The 14,799-nt window shown below is 46.3% G+C and overlaps 2 protein-coding genes and 1 non-coding gene across 3 annotated transcripts; 2 read left to right on the top strand and 1 right to left on the bottom strand.

Annotated features, from left to right (window-relative positions):
* The first annotated feature begins 3,235 nt into the window (after positions 1 to 3,235).
* Positions 3,236 to 4,659, top strand: LOC136471059 (uncharacterized). The gene is made up of 3 exons (XM_066468798.1): positions 3,236 to 3,879; positions 4,055 to 4,099; positions 4,233 to 4,659. The coding sequence occupies exons 1-3, from the start codon at positions 3,509 to 3,511 to the stop codon at positions 4,288 to 4,290; spliced, it is 474 nt and encodes a 157-aa protein (XP_066324895.1). The 5' UTR covers positions 3,236 to 3,508; the 3' UTR covers positions 4,291 to 4,659.
* A 1,207-nt stretch (positions 4,660 to 5,866) lies between these two features.
* On the bottom strand, positions 5,867 to 6,056 carry LOC136478925 (U2 spliceosomal RNA). The gene has a single exon (XR_010764577.1). It is a non-coding gene; the product is annotated as a U2 spliceosomal RNA (small nuclear RNA).
* A 3,588-nt stretch (positions 6,057 to 9,644) lies between these two features.
* LOC136471057 (benzoate O-methyltransferase-like) lies at positions 9,645 to 12,832 on the top strand. Its single transcript, XM_066468795.1, has 4 exons — positions 9,645 to 9,769; positions 10,193 to 10,600; positions 11,866 to 12,138; positions 12,238 to 12,832. The coding sequence occupies exons 1-4, from the start codon at positions 9,695 to 9,697 to the stop codon at positions 12,595 to 12,597; spliced, it is 1,116 nt and encodes a 371-aa protein (XP_066324892.1). The 5' UTR covers positions 9,645 to 9,694; the 3' UTR covers positions 12,598 to 12,832.
* The last annotated feature ends 1,967 nt before the right edge of the window (positions 12,833 to 14,799 follow it).

The raw sequence follows: 14,799 nt of genomic DNA, 5'->3' as shown, positions 1-14,799 counted from the left end.
GAGGGTTTTTTGCCCCCATCGTTCCGTGTTTCCCCAATCGTTGCGCCTTTCCCAACCGCTGTGTCTCTTTCTTTAAGTAGGGGAAGGGAGAGGGCTTCTATTCTGTTCCTTCGCCTATTCCTCATCTGCCGTCTCTTCTTCTTCTTCATTCTCGCCAAGAGCGTTTGAGTGCCGCGGAGGTTCCTAGGAGAGAAAAGGGGAGAGCGAGGGAGAGGAGAAAATTCATAGATCCATTCACGAACCTAGAGCGCAATGTTGAGCTAGAGGTCATTCGTCGTGAGGTTGTTAGTGCTGACTACCTTCGCCAAGAAGGGGTTTCTGCCGCCGAAGGAGGTGGCGCATTGGAGGGCTCCTGCGGGGGAGGATTCCCACAACCTTGGGTCAGCGAGGTTGTTTCCTTCATCGCCTTTCATGAGCATTGGTTAGGATACCCCACGCACTGGTTCCTACGTGGGCTCCTCAATGAGTGGGGCCTAGAGCTATAGCACCTTAATCCGACTAGGGTGCTGCATATCGCTGGCTTCGTCACTGTGTGGGAGGCCTTCCTTGAGATGGAGCCACACGTGTACTTCTTCCGACGGATGTTCTTCGGGCGAGCTTTGTCGGAGGGGAAGCCACACATGATCGCGTCGGTGGGGGGTTTCGCACTACAGAAGAAACCGAGCGCGTTGGGCTCATACCCCGTGTACACCCCCTATGATCTAATTGGGGGTGGCACGGGGAATGGTTCTACATCAGGAACCTGGTGCAGGCATCGTTCCCGCCTTTCACTAGCAGGAGGCCAGAGAGGCAGGATAGCTAATCATGGGGCCCCACCAGCTGGCAGAAGAAGAAGGTGGAGATTATCAAGGTGGAGCTCTAGAAGCTCATGCGGTGCGGCCTTGATGGGGTGCGGCTGTTCCACACCCTCTTCCATCGTCGGGTCACTCCGCTGGCGGAGAGGATGCGGCCGATGTGGAAGTACAACGGCCTGATGGACCCTGATCGTGCATCACCAGAGGAGCTGCCGAGCGACGAGGTCTAGAGTTGCGTTGACCGGGTGCTGTAGCTGAGGCCTAAAGAGACCCTCGATGGAAAGCCTAGACCGCTCAACGCCGCGACGGTGTCCAAACTGGTATGCTACCCTCTCCTTACTCCATGTTCTTTTCCCCTTTTGCTTCTCTCATGTCCTGACTTTGAGTCGTCCGTTCCGTAGGGACTTGGGGTTTACAAGTCCTGGCCGCACATTTCGAAGGGGCCAGAGGGCGCGGCTCGGCAAGCCGCCCTAAAGGAGGCGGCGGTTGAGAGGAATAAGAAGAAAGCTTAGGAGGCTCGGCGGAAGCATGAGAAGGAGATGGACATCGCCCGGTGTGTGCCGGCCGGGGGAAATAGGAGCAACATCGAGTCAAAGCTCGAGTCGGAGGACCCCATAGAGGTGGGGGATGATGTGATCTTCTCCAAGGAGGAGGAGGAAGGCTGGGAGGTCGTTGTGACCTCGGCGGAGCATCGTGATCCTATGGCCGCGTCCGCTGGCAGTGAGCAGGAGGCAGAGAGGCGCGGCGATGTTCCTGCACCGAGGAAGCGTGTTGCGAGCGCGGACGCCATCGATGAATGGGAGGCGAAGCGGACGCGGTCATCGTGCCCTTCTGAGGCATCTTCGGCCTTGTCCCCACCTGCTGCAGGCGTGGTAGAGCAAGCCAGGCGGTCAGAGGAGAGGGTTTGCACCCGCGCGTCGTCGGGGCCGACGCCAGCGTGCGACCCACAACGGGAGGATGCCCCGCCAGCTGCTCTGGTCAGCATGCCCTGAGCCAAAGGTCATGATGATTCGTGGGCTGAGTAGGAGCCGGTTGGGTCGACTCCCCCCCCCCCCCGATTGAAGTGAGGGGGCGTGGGTCGCGGCCCAGGAGTGGTCCTCGCCCGGCGGGCCCGTTGATGTCAGAGTAGGGCTTCAGAGCCCTACCGCTTCCGTCCCAGTATGCCTTCTTTGTTTCTTTTCGATCTCGCTGTTGAATTTTTTGGAGTGCGGCTGACCTGTACTTTTTTTACAGCGGTCGGATGCTGACGGGGCTGAGTATCGCCCAACTCCCATGCGGGAGGATTGGAGGCCCACCTTGCAGCGCGCCGTGGCGAGCTGTGGGGTGAGCAGGGTGGTGGCGGCATGTCCTCCCCTTCCGAGGGCAGCGCCCCCCGGGTCGGTCGCCAATACGACGGCAGTGGCAGTGATGGTGTTGGCAGCGATCCTGGTGGTGATGGCGGAGGCCGCGTCGAAGGTAACCCTTGCAACCCCTCCTCTACCGACTACGGCGGAATATACAATTGCAACATGTGTGAAACATATAATACATCCAGATAAAATACTTGCAAATTGTAACATGAAAACACTTATTGCAACATAAGACTGAAACAGCTGAAACATTTTGAACATAATCTTGCAACATAGGTGTGAAACATGTGCAACATTCAGATAAAAAAATGCTTGCAACATATGTCTAAAACAGATGAAACATTTTGAACTAACACTTGCAACATGTCTCTGAAACACTTGTAACATATGCAACATCCCGATCTACTTTTGTAAAATCCATACGAAACACCTACAACATACCTCTGAAACATTTAAAACACTTGAAACATATATTTGCAACATATGCGAGAGGTCGGGGCCAGTTGATTCCGGCCTCGAGGCGCGAGCACCACCAGCACAGGCCGCGCTCATGGGTGCCCTTGGTTCTGCCGGGAACCGATCTGAGGCGCGCGACGGCACCACGATCACCAACAGAGGCAAACGGCGTGCCCGACGGCACGGGAGCGAGAGGCGCGGGTGGGCGCGCGGCAGGTGGGACTGTGGGAGCAAGGAGCGAGCGGCGCGGGTGGGCACGCGCGACGGGCAGGACCAAGAAGCGAACAACACAGGGTAGGGTGCGTGCGGGGAGATGGCTGAGGCGGTAAATACGGAGAAGGGCAGCCGCACGGCCGCACGACGCTGTGAAACGTACGATGGACGAAAAAGTGGATAGATATTTTTAAGAGAGATGTGAGAGACATAAAGAGGATGAGGCAGGCTTGGTGGACCGCGCAGACCCAAGAAGGCGGTGTCTGGTTGGATGGACGCCCGCCCCTAAGCTTTAACGTAAGTCAAAGCCATCTTTATTTTTATCACTTTTTTTTAGAAAAAATTCTAATATTTACAATATTTAGTTGGCTGTGCAGACTAAACCATACCATCAGGCATCAGCTGATCAGCATGACATTGTTGGCTGTGCAGAGGCCGCGTCAGCGCGCTCTTTCTGTCCTGAGGCTCTCGATCGGCTTCCTCCCCTCTCCACCGCGGGAACGTCCGGCGCCACGCCCACGCCACCCAAGATTCTACTTCTACGGTTCTACCAGTGGCCTCCTTTGCTCTCCGCTGAGCTCCCTCGCAGCCTCGCTGACCGTTACGCAGCGCGCGGTACGCCGGCCACGCCCGCCATGCACGACTCGGCATAGGCGGCAGTCGGCACTAGCTAGCTAGGCACCGGCGCACCGACCGATGCGGCCGGCGGGGCCACCGACGAAGCCCGCCGGCGCCGGCGCCGGGGCGGTCCAGGGCAGCAGCAGGCGTAGTAGTAGGAGGCCCGGCGGCGCCGTCCTGAGGCTGCTGCAGGCGCCGGCGGTCGTGGCGCTGGCGGCGGCGCTCGCGGTGTCGTCGTCGCCGGGGCTGGGGCCCCCGGCGTCGGAGCCGCTATGCAACCTCCCGCCGACGCTGTCCGGCGAGGACGGCGGCGGGCGGCAAGGCGAGGCGAACAGGATCCGGCACCCCAAGTCGGACCGCGCGGCGCGCTGCACGTCCAAGTGCGTCAGCACCTGCGTCCTCGGCGGCTACGGCGCGCCGGGCGTCGCCGGTCCCTTCAACATCCGGAGGTACGCACGCTGCTCCAATCCATCGTCGCGTCGGTCGCTCCATTGCTTGCTCATCTTCGTGATGATGATTAAATTAAGCGCGTACGACTTGACTGTCTGATCAATCTCTGCTTTGATGACTAATTCTCTCTCGTTTGCCGTTGGCATCGAATCATGGATGGATGGATGCGTGCAGGCCCCTGGTGGTCTTCAAGGACACCTTCCGAAGCCGGCAGTACTGGTAACGACGCACGCACGCACGCAAATTGGCTCCTTTTCAATCCATTATTACTGACGAGTGATTTGTCTTGATTACTAGTGTCCAATACTCCAGTTATTTATATGCATGCATGCCTGTGTATAATTTGTAATAGCTTGGTGGAGTGCTCGGACATCTGCAATCTACTCAAGGACGGCGAAGATGACCAGTGAAAGTGGACACAATAATGCAAGAAGACGAGCTCTCCTGCATTCCATGGTATGGCCGGAAACGGAGGCTTTGGCCGGCCGGCCGTTTTATATGCTCCGGATTGCCCGCTTCGCGCACCCTTAACATGCCATGCGAGGCAGAGTTTTCCCTCTCTTCTCTCTCTCACTCTCTCTATCTAAATCTAAATCGAAAGGAGCTAGCTTAGCTAAAGTACTCTATCCGGTCAAAAACACTCACACATTTGACTTTCCATGGTCTTCCATGCGTATATTTGATCAGTAGATTCTTGTAGAATGTATTCTTAGAAGCCTTCAAAGTTAGGAGATAATGTAAGCATCTTCAATATATATCTACACATGCCATTTTCCCTCCATGTTTCTAAACTAAATATAATTGTAACGTGCATGTAATTTTTCAGGTTTAGACCATTTTACCCCAATATAATAAGGATTTTTTTTACTGAAGGGAAGTACTGTTAGCATCTATGTAGTGCATGCATGGAGATACGAATGGGTTGGCCTTGCAACACCCTCTTTCCTTAACCGCATGCTAGATAGATGCTGCTAGTCATGGATGCATCAAAGAACTCCTTATTCATTATGGTGAATGGAGTAGGTAGTGTCACTACAATACTAAGATGCTGCCACCATCATCTTCTCAAGTGATGGAGAACAGGAAACGAGAAACTTGAGAGGTGTGTTGTCTTGTGTTTTCAAAAGGGGACCAAAGATGTCGTCTAGGAAAAGTGAATCTACGATACTTGCATCAGAGTTAGTACTTTTTTTTTTACTTTCTCTGTTTCAAATTGTAAAATGTTCTGTGTTTTGTACATACATAGCTTTTACTGTCATCTAGAAAAGTTAGAATGTCTTACAATTAACAATAAAGAGAGTTTTCTAAAACTGAACCCTCAGATTTTTTTTTATAGAGTATAGAAAACAAGAGGAATTAAGCTCTTTTGCATATGAAATTCAAACCGCAGCTCCTTGGTGATTTCAAGGGTGTTTCTTGAGTAGAGTCGCGATGTCCCTACACACAAGAACAAACCGAGTAACAAAGAGTTCAGTGTGCTTTGCATCATGGAGGAACGTGCTTGCTCTCGCCGGATAGAAGTTCAGACCAGCGCAACATTTTAGCAGTGTACGTGACATCTGAATATACGCAAAGCCCAATCCCAAATGCAGCATTGGGGCTTCCATGTCATAGGCCCAACATATCTTTTTTATCGGTACAAAGCCCATCTAAAACCTTAGCCTTTCGGTTTCCATGTCACAGGCCTAACAAATAGGAATTCCCGATTTATTGGTCACGCACCAAGCCCATCTATAAACAATGTAATCCAGCTGTCCTAAATTAAATCGATTTCTAAAGTTGTCCTAGATCAAACTATTTTAAATTTGACTGACTTTATAAAAGAGCATTAATATTTATAACACAAATCGATACTACTAGATGATGCAAAGATATTATGGTTAAATTTAGAATGGCTCTAGAAATCAATTTATTTTTGGGATGGTTTTAGAAATCAATTTATTTTGACGGAGAGAATAATAGGCTTCCATGTTCATTGTGATTTGGTTGGGGTGCGCTGGCCCTGCCAGCAGTGCAACGGTTAGGCGACGCTCAAGGGCCCAATGACAAGCTACTATGGTGGTTGCTCCCCCCAAAAATATAAATTTAATATCATGGTCCACTTATTAGATATTAAAATAATAAGAACAGATACTACACTTTCACTCATCATTGGCAAAAAGGCCGAGAAAGGTACGGGTTGCACTGAGGCCGTGGGTCTCATTTTATACCCTTCTTTTGGCTTTGCTCGCTCAAAGCTGTCGAGGTGGGACTAAACTGAAGGTTAAGCACGGCCCAGAGCAGCTCAAATGCGTTGTTGCTCTTGCTATTTGTTTTTTTTTTTTGTTTGCTTCATTGGGCCGTTTAGGCTCATAATTTACCATCCCAACGTGGATCCCATAATTGGCCCAGTTTCCCGTAGCCGCTGCCGTTGGAGCAGAGGGGACCGGGGCATGCAGTGGCATCAGTATCGATGTGCATTAGCGCAGGCTAGCAGCCTATGACACACCACCACCACCTGTCGTCGTGATTCCAGTCGCCGTCGATGCTTGCCGTAGCATTGGGGCATGTCAAGTTGTGCCACCAGGTCCCAAACCAATAGTAGTGGAGCAAGACGCGTGTACAAGGGGCTGATGCCTTTTTTTTTTACAATTTAGCTTTTTTTTTTAAAGAAAATTTACGTTTGGTCTTTCTGGGAGACGTAAACTCATCTTTGAATTCTGAGGGTCGGCATCAGGACTCATGGCGCCGAGGTAACACATCTCGGCGCCACAGATCTTTTGGCTCCGAGGTGCTTGACCGAGCTCAGCAGGACATCCTAGGTGGCGTTGACGTGGCCGGTACCCTCGGTGCCAGAATACATGGCGCCGAGATCGGCGCCACAGATCTTGGCACCGACCTCGGGCGCGCGGGGGCAATGCTATTACTGTCTCTACTTTACCGCGCATCGAGAACACATACTGCCGTGTGCCCCCCGCTGCCGTGTGCCGTCCTACTCCTGTAGCTGTGCGTAGGGATGAAAAAGGTCGGAAACGGTCGAAAAACCTCTCAACCGTTTTCTACTTCTACATTTGAATACGAAAACGAAAACGAAAGCGATAAAGCCGGACACGAAAACGAACACGAACTTACAGAATATCAAAAATTTTGAAAACGAACTAATTCGAGCGGAATTATGTCGAACACGGTCAGTATACGAAAAATCAATACAGAATATTGACCCGTAGGACCAAGTGCATAACAATTAACAAGTACATAATAATTAACAAGTCCTACAACTTTCTTAAAAAGTATCTCCATTCGACACGATGTAAGGAAGATACGATTTTTTAAGGCAACAAGCGCTTGTACGCGATTAATATATCGCTGACATTGTTTAATTTGTTTGAACATCTTCAAGATATCAAATGAAAAAAACTAAGAACTAGAAAGTTGTAGATCTCGTCGAGAGCTATAATTTTTATATAAAAATCATCTTCATCCGAGATCATACGAAAAAGATATAATTTTTCTAAGGTTGGACTTGTAGTACGGATTAAATGTATAACGGGATATTTACGTACCGTTTTCATCCTTAACTGTGTGCCTTGCGACTACGATGGAACGGTGCTGTGTCTGTGGCGATGTGTTGATATGGATTCAGTGCGGCTCCATCACGAGGGCCCCGTGCCGAGTCGTGCGCCACGTGTGTGCGCATTGGCGGATCCAGGGGGGCTGCAGCCCCCCCCCGGGAGAGTGATTTTGCCTTGATATTACTGTAGAAAAACATGATTTCATCGTTAATCTTCGACATTTGTTCTAAATCTCTATTGATTAGCCCCCCCCTGAGGTGCTCATCCTGGCTCCGCCACTGTGTGTGCGGGTCTTCTGCCTGCTGGTAGGGTGAGTCACCATCAGGGGCTGATCCCGTCGTCGTCCGTGACATCATTATTAGGGGCTGATTACGTGCGTGCAACATGGTAACGAAAGCTCATCAAGCTGCTGTCTGAACCATCAACTGATGTGCAAAAAAAAAAAAAAACTGATGAGTGCAAAAATAAGTCGCAAAACATTTTTCCCCTTCCGTTACATTCTCTTCCATTTGATTGCACGAGTAGCAACAATAAAACACATCAAGCTGCTGTCTAAACCCAAGAATAGATGACTAAACTTGCCACGGCCATGCATACGGTTTATTATTACCGATAAGCACGAGATTATACTGGCAATGTGAAGCTGATGGAATATATAACCACCACACCGCACCATATAGTCGTTGACCGGCACATGCATACGTGTGGAAGCAACAACCAAGCAACGGCCAAGCACTTACGAGGATCGAAATCGCAGTCAGAAATAACACGGCGCAACGCGAGTGTGTGTGTGTGTATATATATATATATATATATATATATATATATATATATATATATATATATATATATATATATATATATATACCCCTGTAGCCGGCTACAAAAATAACTTATTCTGTAGCCACTTTAAGTTACGATAATTACTATGTTAATTTACGAGATTATAGTAACTCCTTACTAAGTGGTTTACTATAACATTACGGTAAATATCCTCAAGTGTTACAGTAACTCAACCATCGTAAATATGTATTGATATTATCGTAAATTAGTATGTAAAATCATCGTAAATGGAGGTGGCTACAGAACTTATTTTGTAGCTGGCTACTGAATATACTCATATATATATATATATATATATATATATATATATATATATATATATATATATATATATATATATATATATATATATATATAGACACACACACGCGCTTCCACACACATATATATCTACAACAGATTAACCTCACATGCAGCGCTTCCACACATGTTGCACGCACATAATCAGCCCCTAATAATGATGTCACGGACGACGACGGGATCAGCCCCTGATGGTGACTCACCATACCAGCAGGCAGAAGACCCCGCAGCGGCACGAGGCCCTCGTGATGGAGCCGCAGCACACACGCGGCGCACGAGGCCCTCGTGATGGAGCCGACTCACCGTACCCGCAGGCAGAAGACCCACGAGGCCCTCGTGATGGAGCCGCACTGAATCCATATCAACACATCGCCAGAGACAGCACCGTCCCATCGTACGTCGCAAAGCGCACAGCTACTAAAGTAGGACGGCACACGACAGTGTGTTCTCGATGCGCGGTAAAGTAGAGACAGTAATGCCATTGCCGTGCGGGCCCCGACGTCGATGTCAAGATATGTGGCGCTGAGCTCGACCCCGACATCAGTGGTGCCGATCTATTCTAGCATCGAGGTACCGGCCACGTCAACACCACCTACGATGCCATGCTGTGCTCGACCAGGCATCTCGGAGTTAAGATCTGTGGCGCCGAGACGTGTTACCTCGGTGTTATAAGTTCTAGCGCCGATCCCTAGATAAAGATGAGTTTATGTCTCTCTAAACGTAAAAAATTTTCAAAAAAAAAAGTCAAATTGTAAAAAAATTGGGGGTGATGCGCGTCGGCACCACCTACTAGCTACAAGCGGCCACATCGCAGCACGAGAGGGTGACACGAACGGCCACCGGGGACTCGTCTGGCCGGCCGGCGGTGTGCAGTTTTGGTTTTTCCTACACTTCACTGTGTTTTGATGGGAAAGTATATCTACTTTTGTATTTTTTTTTCTGCAATGTTTATCTTTGATGAGAGGATAAGATCATTTGACGAAACGGCCTCATTATGTACAAGTCCCCTACTACCTAGAGCACTATAAATTGTACCTCGCAGAGATGGTATTGGGACAACTAATTTGATACTGCTAGTGAAGCAAGTTAGTATAATCCCACGCCCCTCATAGAAATAGAAATGAATATAAGATATGATTTTCATATGGCTGAAGGGGAAGGAGAATGGAGCTACTCCAAGAATTCTAGGCGTCCAGTGATTATTCTATCCCTTTTCCTAAGATACAACTATATTTTATGTAACATGCATTTCTCATGTTGCATATGCACGAAGTTTGTAAGCAATGATATGCTGGTATTGTTAGTTTTAACCATTGCAACAATCATATATTGTCTTCTATGGATTTGAAACGTATATAAAATTAGTCTTCTTTTCTTAAAGCATATAGAACATTAGTTAAGTCCATGTTTTGTTTCCGATTGCTGCTATCCCTTTGATAATTGTCAAATCTATCATATTAATCATGTGTGATTCTAGATGAAAGTTAAATACCATCCATTGACCTTATCCAATAACTTACTGCAAATATCAATTTGGTTTCATTGTTCTTCTTACGATGGAAGGATGGGAGACCCATATATCACCTAATGATTTCTTCTTCTTTGTGGATTTTATTAGGAAATATATTTACGTGAGACCAGGCCAGTGGTTGAGAATGCCATAAAAGAAGTGTACACAACTCTTCACTCCAAAACTATGATCATTGGCGACCTAGGATGCGCTGCAGGACCAAACACATTGCTCTTCATCTCTAGTGTTATAAGCACCATTGTTGAGCTGTGTAAATCTAGTGGAGATGATTATGTGGAACTTCAATTCTTCTTGAATGACCTTCCTGGCAACGACTTTAACGAACTATTTCGGTTAATTGAGAAGTTCAAAAGGCCAAATATAACGGGTGAAAGGGCGCATCTACCACCTTTGTACTATATTCACGGGTCACCGGAATCCTATTACAACAGGCTTTTTCCCCGTGAAAGTGTCCACCTATTCCACTCTTCATACGGTCTTCATTGGCGCTCCCAGGTATTTGGATCACTGATTAAATTGGTTATTTATCAATGTTAAGAAAGGGTTTTGCTATGGTACTCTAGTTACTTATTATGAGATGTTAAGAGCTCAAATAAATCACAAACCTTGATTTTTTGGTAGATGTAATAATTATATAATTAAAATAATTACAATACAAGAAAAAAAAGAAAACTATCTAACTTAAGCCTGCGATTTACTTCCTTACATATCTCTCTCGCATGGAAGGCAAGCAGAAACACCAGACATACCTATTGTACCCGATAATCTTTAGTTTTGTTATAGGTTGAGATTTACAGATTACCGATTTAAAACTGAAATTCTTCCTATAATTCTATATTTGAGTTTTCACTTAAGCTATTTAAGACCCAACGCCCCCCCCCCCCACCCAAAAAAAGAAGAAAAAACCATGTATGCATGGCTCAAAAACTAGTATTTTGTCATATGTGGTCAAGTGAAATCCAAGTTTCCTTAGTAAATGGCCTCAAAATTAGGTTTTATTCTGAAAATAAATTTAAAACATTGGAAACATAGCCCAAATTTGATGACACGTGTCTATTAATTCCAAAATAGAGCCTAATTTTTAGCATGCGTTTTGTTAAGAAAAAATGAGTTTTACTCGAGCATGTATGCTAAAAAATAATATGACAAAGTATTTCCCAAACCATGAACTTGGATGGTTTTTTGGACTTCTGAGAAACATTTTTTAGGCCAAACAAGTTAACCAGAAACTGAAAACAGCTATATAGTGATTTATGAAAATTCTTACTTTTCTTTTATTAAGATAAAATTATATTACAAGTGCACAACTTTACCAGAGGTCTTTTTCTCCAGAAGAATGATTTTTGAAAGTAGCTACATTGTATATTTTGTTTATTCGGCGCATACCAGGCATACCTTTTGTTTGATCATGCAAAAGTGAATTCGAAAATAATGTCACGTTCAGTCCACTAAAAATTATATGTTCAGACAATCACGTATGAGACCTTACATCTATTAATAGATCTAATTATGTATGTGGTCGATCGTTTTCTATCACATATGCCTACTTCCAAAAATAAAAATACATAAATATATATTTTTATTCTATTATTACCTCCTAGGGGGTAATACGTAGTAATCAACATTTAAATCAACGGTTCAAAGCTACTTGGGAGTATTGTAGCAACCCCTTAGTTATTACATATCTTCCATGATGTATCCATCTTCTTGCTGTTCTCTTAACATGTCTATCATAATGTTCTGAAATGATATCTATGTAGGAACCTGAGGGCCTAGAGGCGTGGAGAAAAACTTATCTAAATGAAGACAACATTTACATTACAAAGACCACGACACCTTTTGTGGTGAAACAATTCCAAAAGCAGTTCCATAAGGACTTCTCCCTCTTCTTGAAGCTGCGCCATGAAGAACTTGTGCATGGAGGGCAAATGGTCCTTATATTTCTTGGGAGGAAGAATGAGGATGTATACAATGGTGATCTCAATCAACTTTTTGCATTGGTTGCAAGAGCGTTACAGTCTCTTGTTTTGAAGGTAGTTGTTAATTTATGTAAATTATTGCATTGTTGTATTTTGACTCATTTTCACTTTGTGGAGGAAGTCATGAAGTTAAAAGAATTGTGATCATAACAGGGCCTCGTGGACAAGGAAAAGCTAGAATCTTTCAATCTACCAGTCTACGGGCCGTCAGTTGGAGAAGTGAAAGAACTAGTCATGCAAAGCCATTTATTCAACATGGATCTAATCAAACAATTTGAGATGAATTGGGATCCTTTCGATGATTCAGAAGGTGATGATGTTGAGGATACTGCCCGTAGTAGCATGAATATTGCTAAGTTGATCAGACCTGCACTAAAGTCTTTAATTGTTCGCCATTTCGGAGAAACCATAATTGACACATGGTTTACCGAGTTCAGGTCTCTTGTTGCTGAGCACCTTGAAAAGGAGAAGACCAAGTTCACCACCATCATCATGTCCTTGAAGAAAGAATAATATAGATCCATATGGGTGTTGTTTCTCAAATTTCTTTTACTCAAATACCAAAGAATTATATAATATATGTATATGTATATGTATATGTATATGTATATGTATATGTATATGTATATGTATATGTATATGTATATGTATATGTATATGTATATGTATATGTATATGTATATGTATAATCCTTTGTACTCCTAGGGTGTAGCTACTCCCATGTGTGTATCTCAATATTTAGGGTGTATATGAGCCAATAAAGTGTATGTACACGCAATATAAGATTATACTAGACCATTTGGGATAGTATGTATGCAATATATGAAAGTATACATAGAGTATGTGGTTATACTTATTTTATATACTACAATAATTGTATTGTAATATATATAGCATTATTACTATATAGTATCTACGTACTAAACAATATTCAGTACCCATCGTCCCCGTAGTCAGCCCCACCCCTCCGGTTCAGGCTCCTAGGCCCGGCCTAATTTTTTTTTTCGATGAGCGCCAAGCAACCTGACTTCGGAGCTGTATCACCGGCTCACCGCTCCCTACACCCATGTTTTTTTGGCAGTTCTATTGATTCCAATCCACTCAGATCTTGCCCGCTTGGCATATGCTCCGTCCCTAACCTCACCGGCATTGCCCCCTCGCCCGTCGCCCCACCAGTGCCACTCCCCATCCCTCCGACACATCGCGCTGCTTCGCATCGTCGTCCTCAACCACGATGAAGACACCGCCAGCCGCACCTTTAACAGAACTGATCAATGAAATAAGAAGTGCTCATAACTACTGATCAAGGGATGAAATGAAACATACTTACATACAATTACATGATCTGCACACGGCCGCCAGACCTTGCCATATTGCTGGATCCGCCCTAGTGCCGACGAGCGCAGGGAGGAAGTGACCTTCCACCTCGCCACCGCCGCTCGCGTGCGTGGCGGGCTCCCACATCTCCGTGGGACTCCCCTTGCATCGAATCCCCGTGTGACAACATCAACGGGAGCTGAACGCAGTCGCTCTCCTTTCTTCCATCGACGCAAGTCGGTGTAGCACCTTCTCCCTTGGGCCGCTGGTCTGTGGGCCATGTAGCGTACGTGCATGTGTGACCTAGGAGAGCAGGGAAGAGACTTCGAGCCGACTCGCGCGCGCCGCGAGCATGGAGAGCAGCGTCTGGGCGGGCCCGTGGATCGAGAAACCCTAACACGCATCGCGCGCCTGCTAGCGGCGAGGGGGCCACGCCCGGCTCCTCGGCTAATCGCTGGTCGACAACGAAAAGAAAGGATCGTTGCATTCGTTATCCTGCAAGAGTGTTCTGCCAATAGCTGCTCGACAACGGAAAGAAGCTACAAAGCTCATCAATCCAAGGCTGCAGGACAATGAAAATGAGACACTGTTGGTGTTAGCGTTGGCGAGCGATCCAACGGTCCAGGACTCAGGCTGTTTGGTTTTCCCTCGCTAAGCTTTAGTAGCTAAAGCATGGATTAAACTTTAGACATTGGGTGTTTGGTTTGGGTGACTAAAGAGGCTTTTTAGTCCGTCAGGGTATTTGACTCCAAAGTAACTAAAAGTTGAGGTAGCCTGACTAAAATGTGAGGTTTAGTCCCAATTAGCAATTCCTTGGTGACTAGTTGGCTAAATACCCATTTAATCCTATTTAGTCATAGTGTTTGGGTAAAATATAACTAAATGGGATAAAAATTAGCCAGCTAAACTTTAGCAGCCCAAACCAAACACCCTCAGTTAACCGTACACCACTGCCACAAGATCGTGCCAAGGAGAAAATCGGTTGTGTAGCATTAAAAGATTACGTCCTTGTAAAATACCATCGAAAGATTGGACTGTAAACTGAAAGTACCGTTTCATTGAAATAGGATGACGGAGTTGTTATGCTGGACAATTGTACTCCCAAACGTAGTGTGTTTCTCATCTACTGCTTGTACTCATCACCAACAACCTGCTGCTTCCTCTCTGATGAAACCAAGGCCATAGCCCACTGAAAGTACCGCATCGGCCTGTTCGCTTGATCGTTTCTATGGCTTATAAGCCAGCTGATGTTGTTTTATTATGAGAGAAAAACACTATATCATGGCTGATAAGCATGGCTGATACGATCAAGCGAATAGGATCGGGCCAGCAGCAACAAGATTAGATAGCGGCCCCATCGACGACCATGTCCAGGTAAGGTTTCCTTCGCGGCACGTT

Source organism: Miscanthus floridulus, chromosome 8 (assembly GCF_019320115.1).
Source record: "Miscanthus floridulus cultivar M001 chromosome 8, ASM1932011v1, whole genome shotgun sequence".
In the NCBI taxonomy this organism is placed as follows: domain Eukaryota; kingdom Viridiplantae; phylum Streptophyta; class Magnoliopsida; order Poales; family Poaceae; genus Miscanthus; species Miscanthus floridulus.
Note: the sequence above shows the minus strand (reverse complement) of the source record. Positions and strands in the feature narration are given on the sequence as shown.

Coding starts and splice junctions, on each gene's coding strand:
- LOC136471059 (XM_066468798.1), top strand. CDS start 3,509: ATGCGGCCGGCGGGGCCACCGACGAAGCCCGCCGGCGCCGGCGCCGGG. Junction 3,880..4,054: donor GGTCCCTTCAACATCCGGAG/GTACGCACGCTG, acceptor GGATGCGTGCAG/GCCCCTGGTGGTCTTCAAGG. Junction 4,100..4,232: donor TTCCGAAGCCGGCAGTACTG/GTAACGACGCAC, acceptor AATTTGTAATAG/CTTGGTGGAGTGCTCGGACA.
- LOC136471057 (XM_066468795.1), top strand. CDS start 9,695: ATGAATATAAGATATGATTTTCATATGGCTGAAGGGGAAGGAGAATGG. Junction 9,770..10,192: donor CCAAGAATTCTAGGCGTCCA/GTGATTATTCTA, acceptor GGATTTTATTAG/GAAATATATTTACGTGAGAC. Junction 10,601..11,865: donor GTCTTCATTGGCGCTCCCAG/GTATTTGGATCA, acceptor ATATCTATGTAG/GAACCTGAGGGCCTAGAGGC.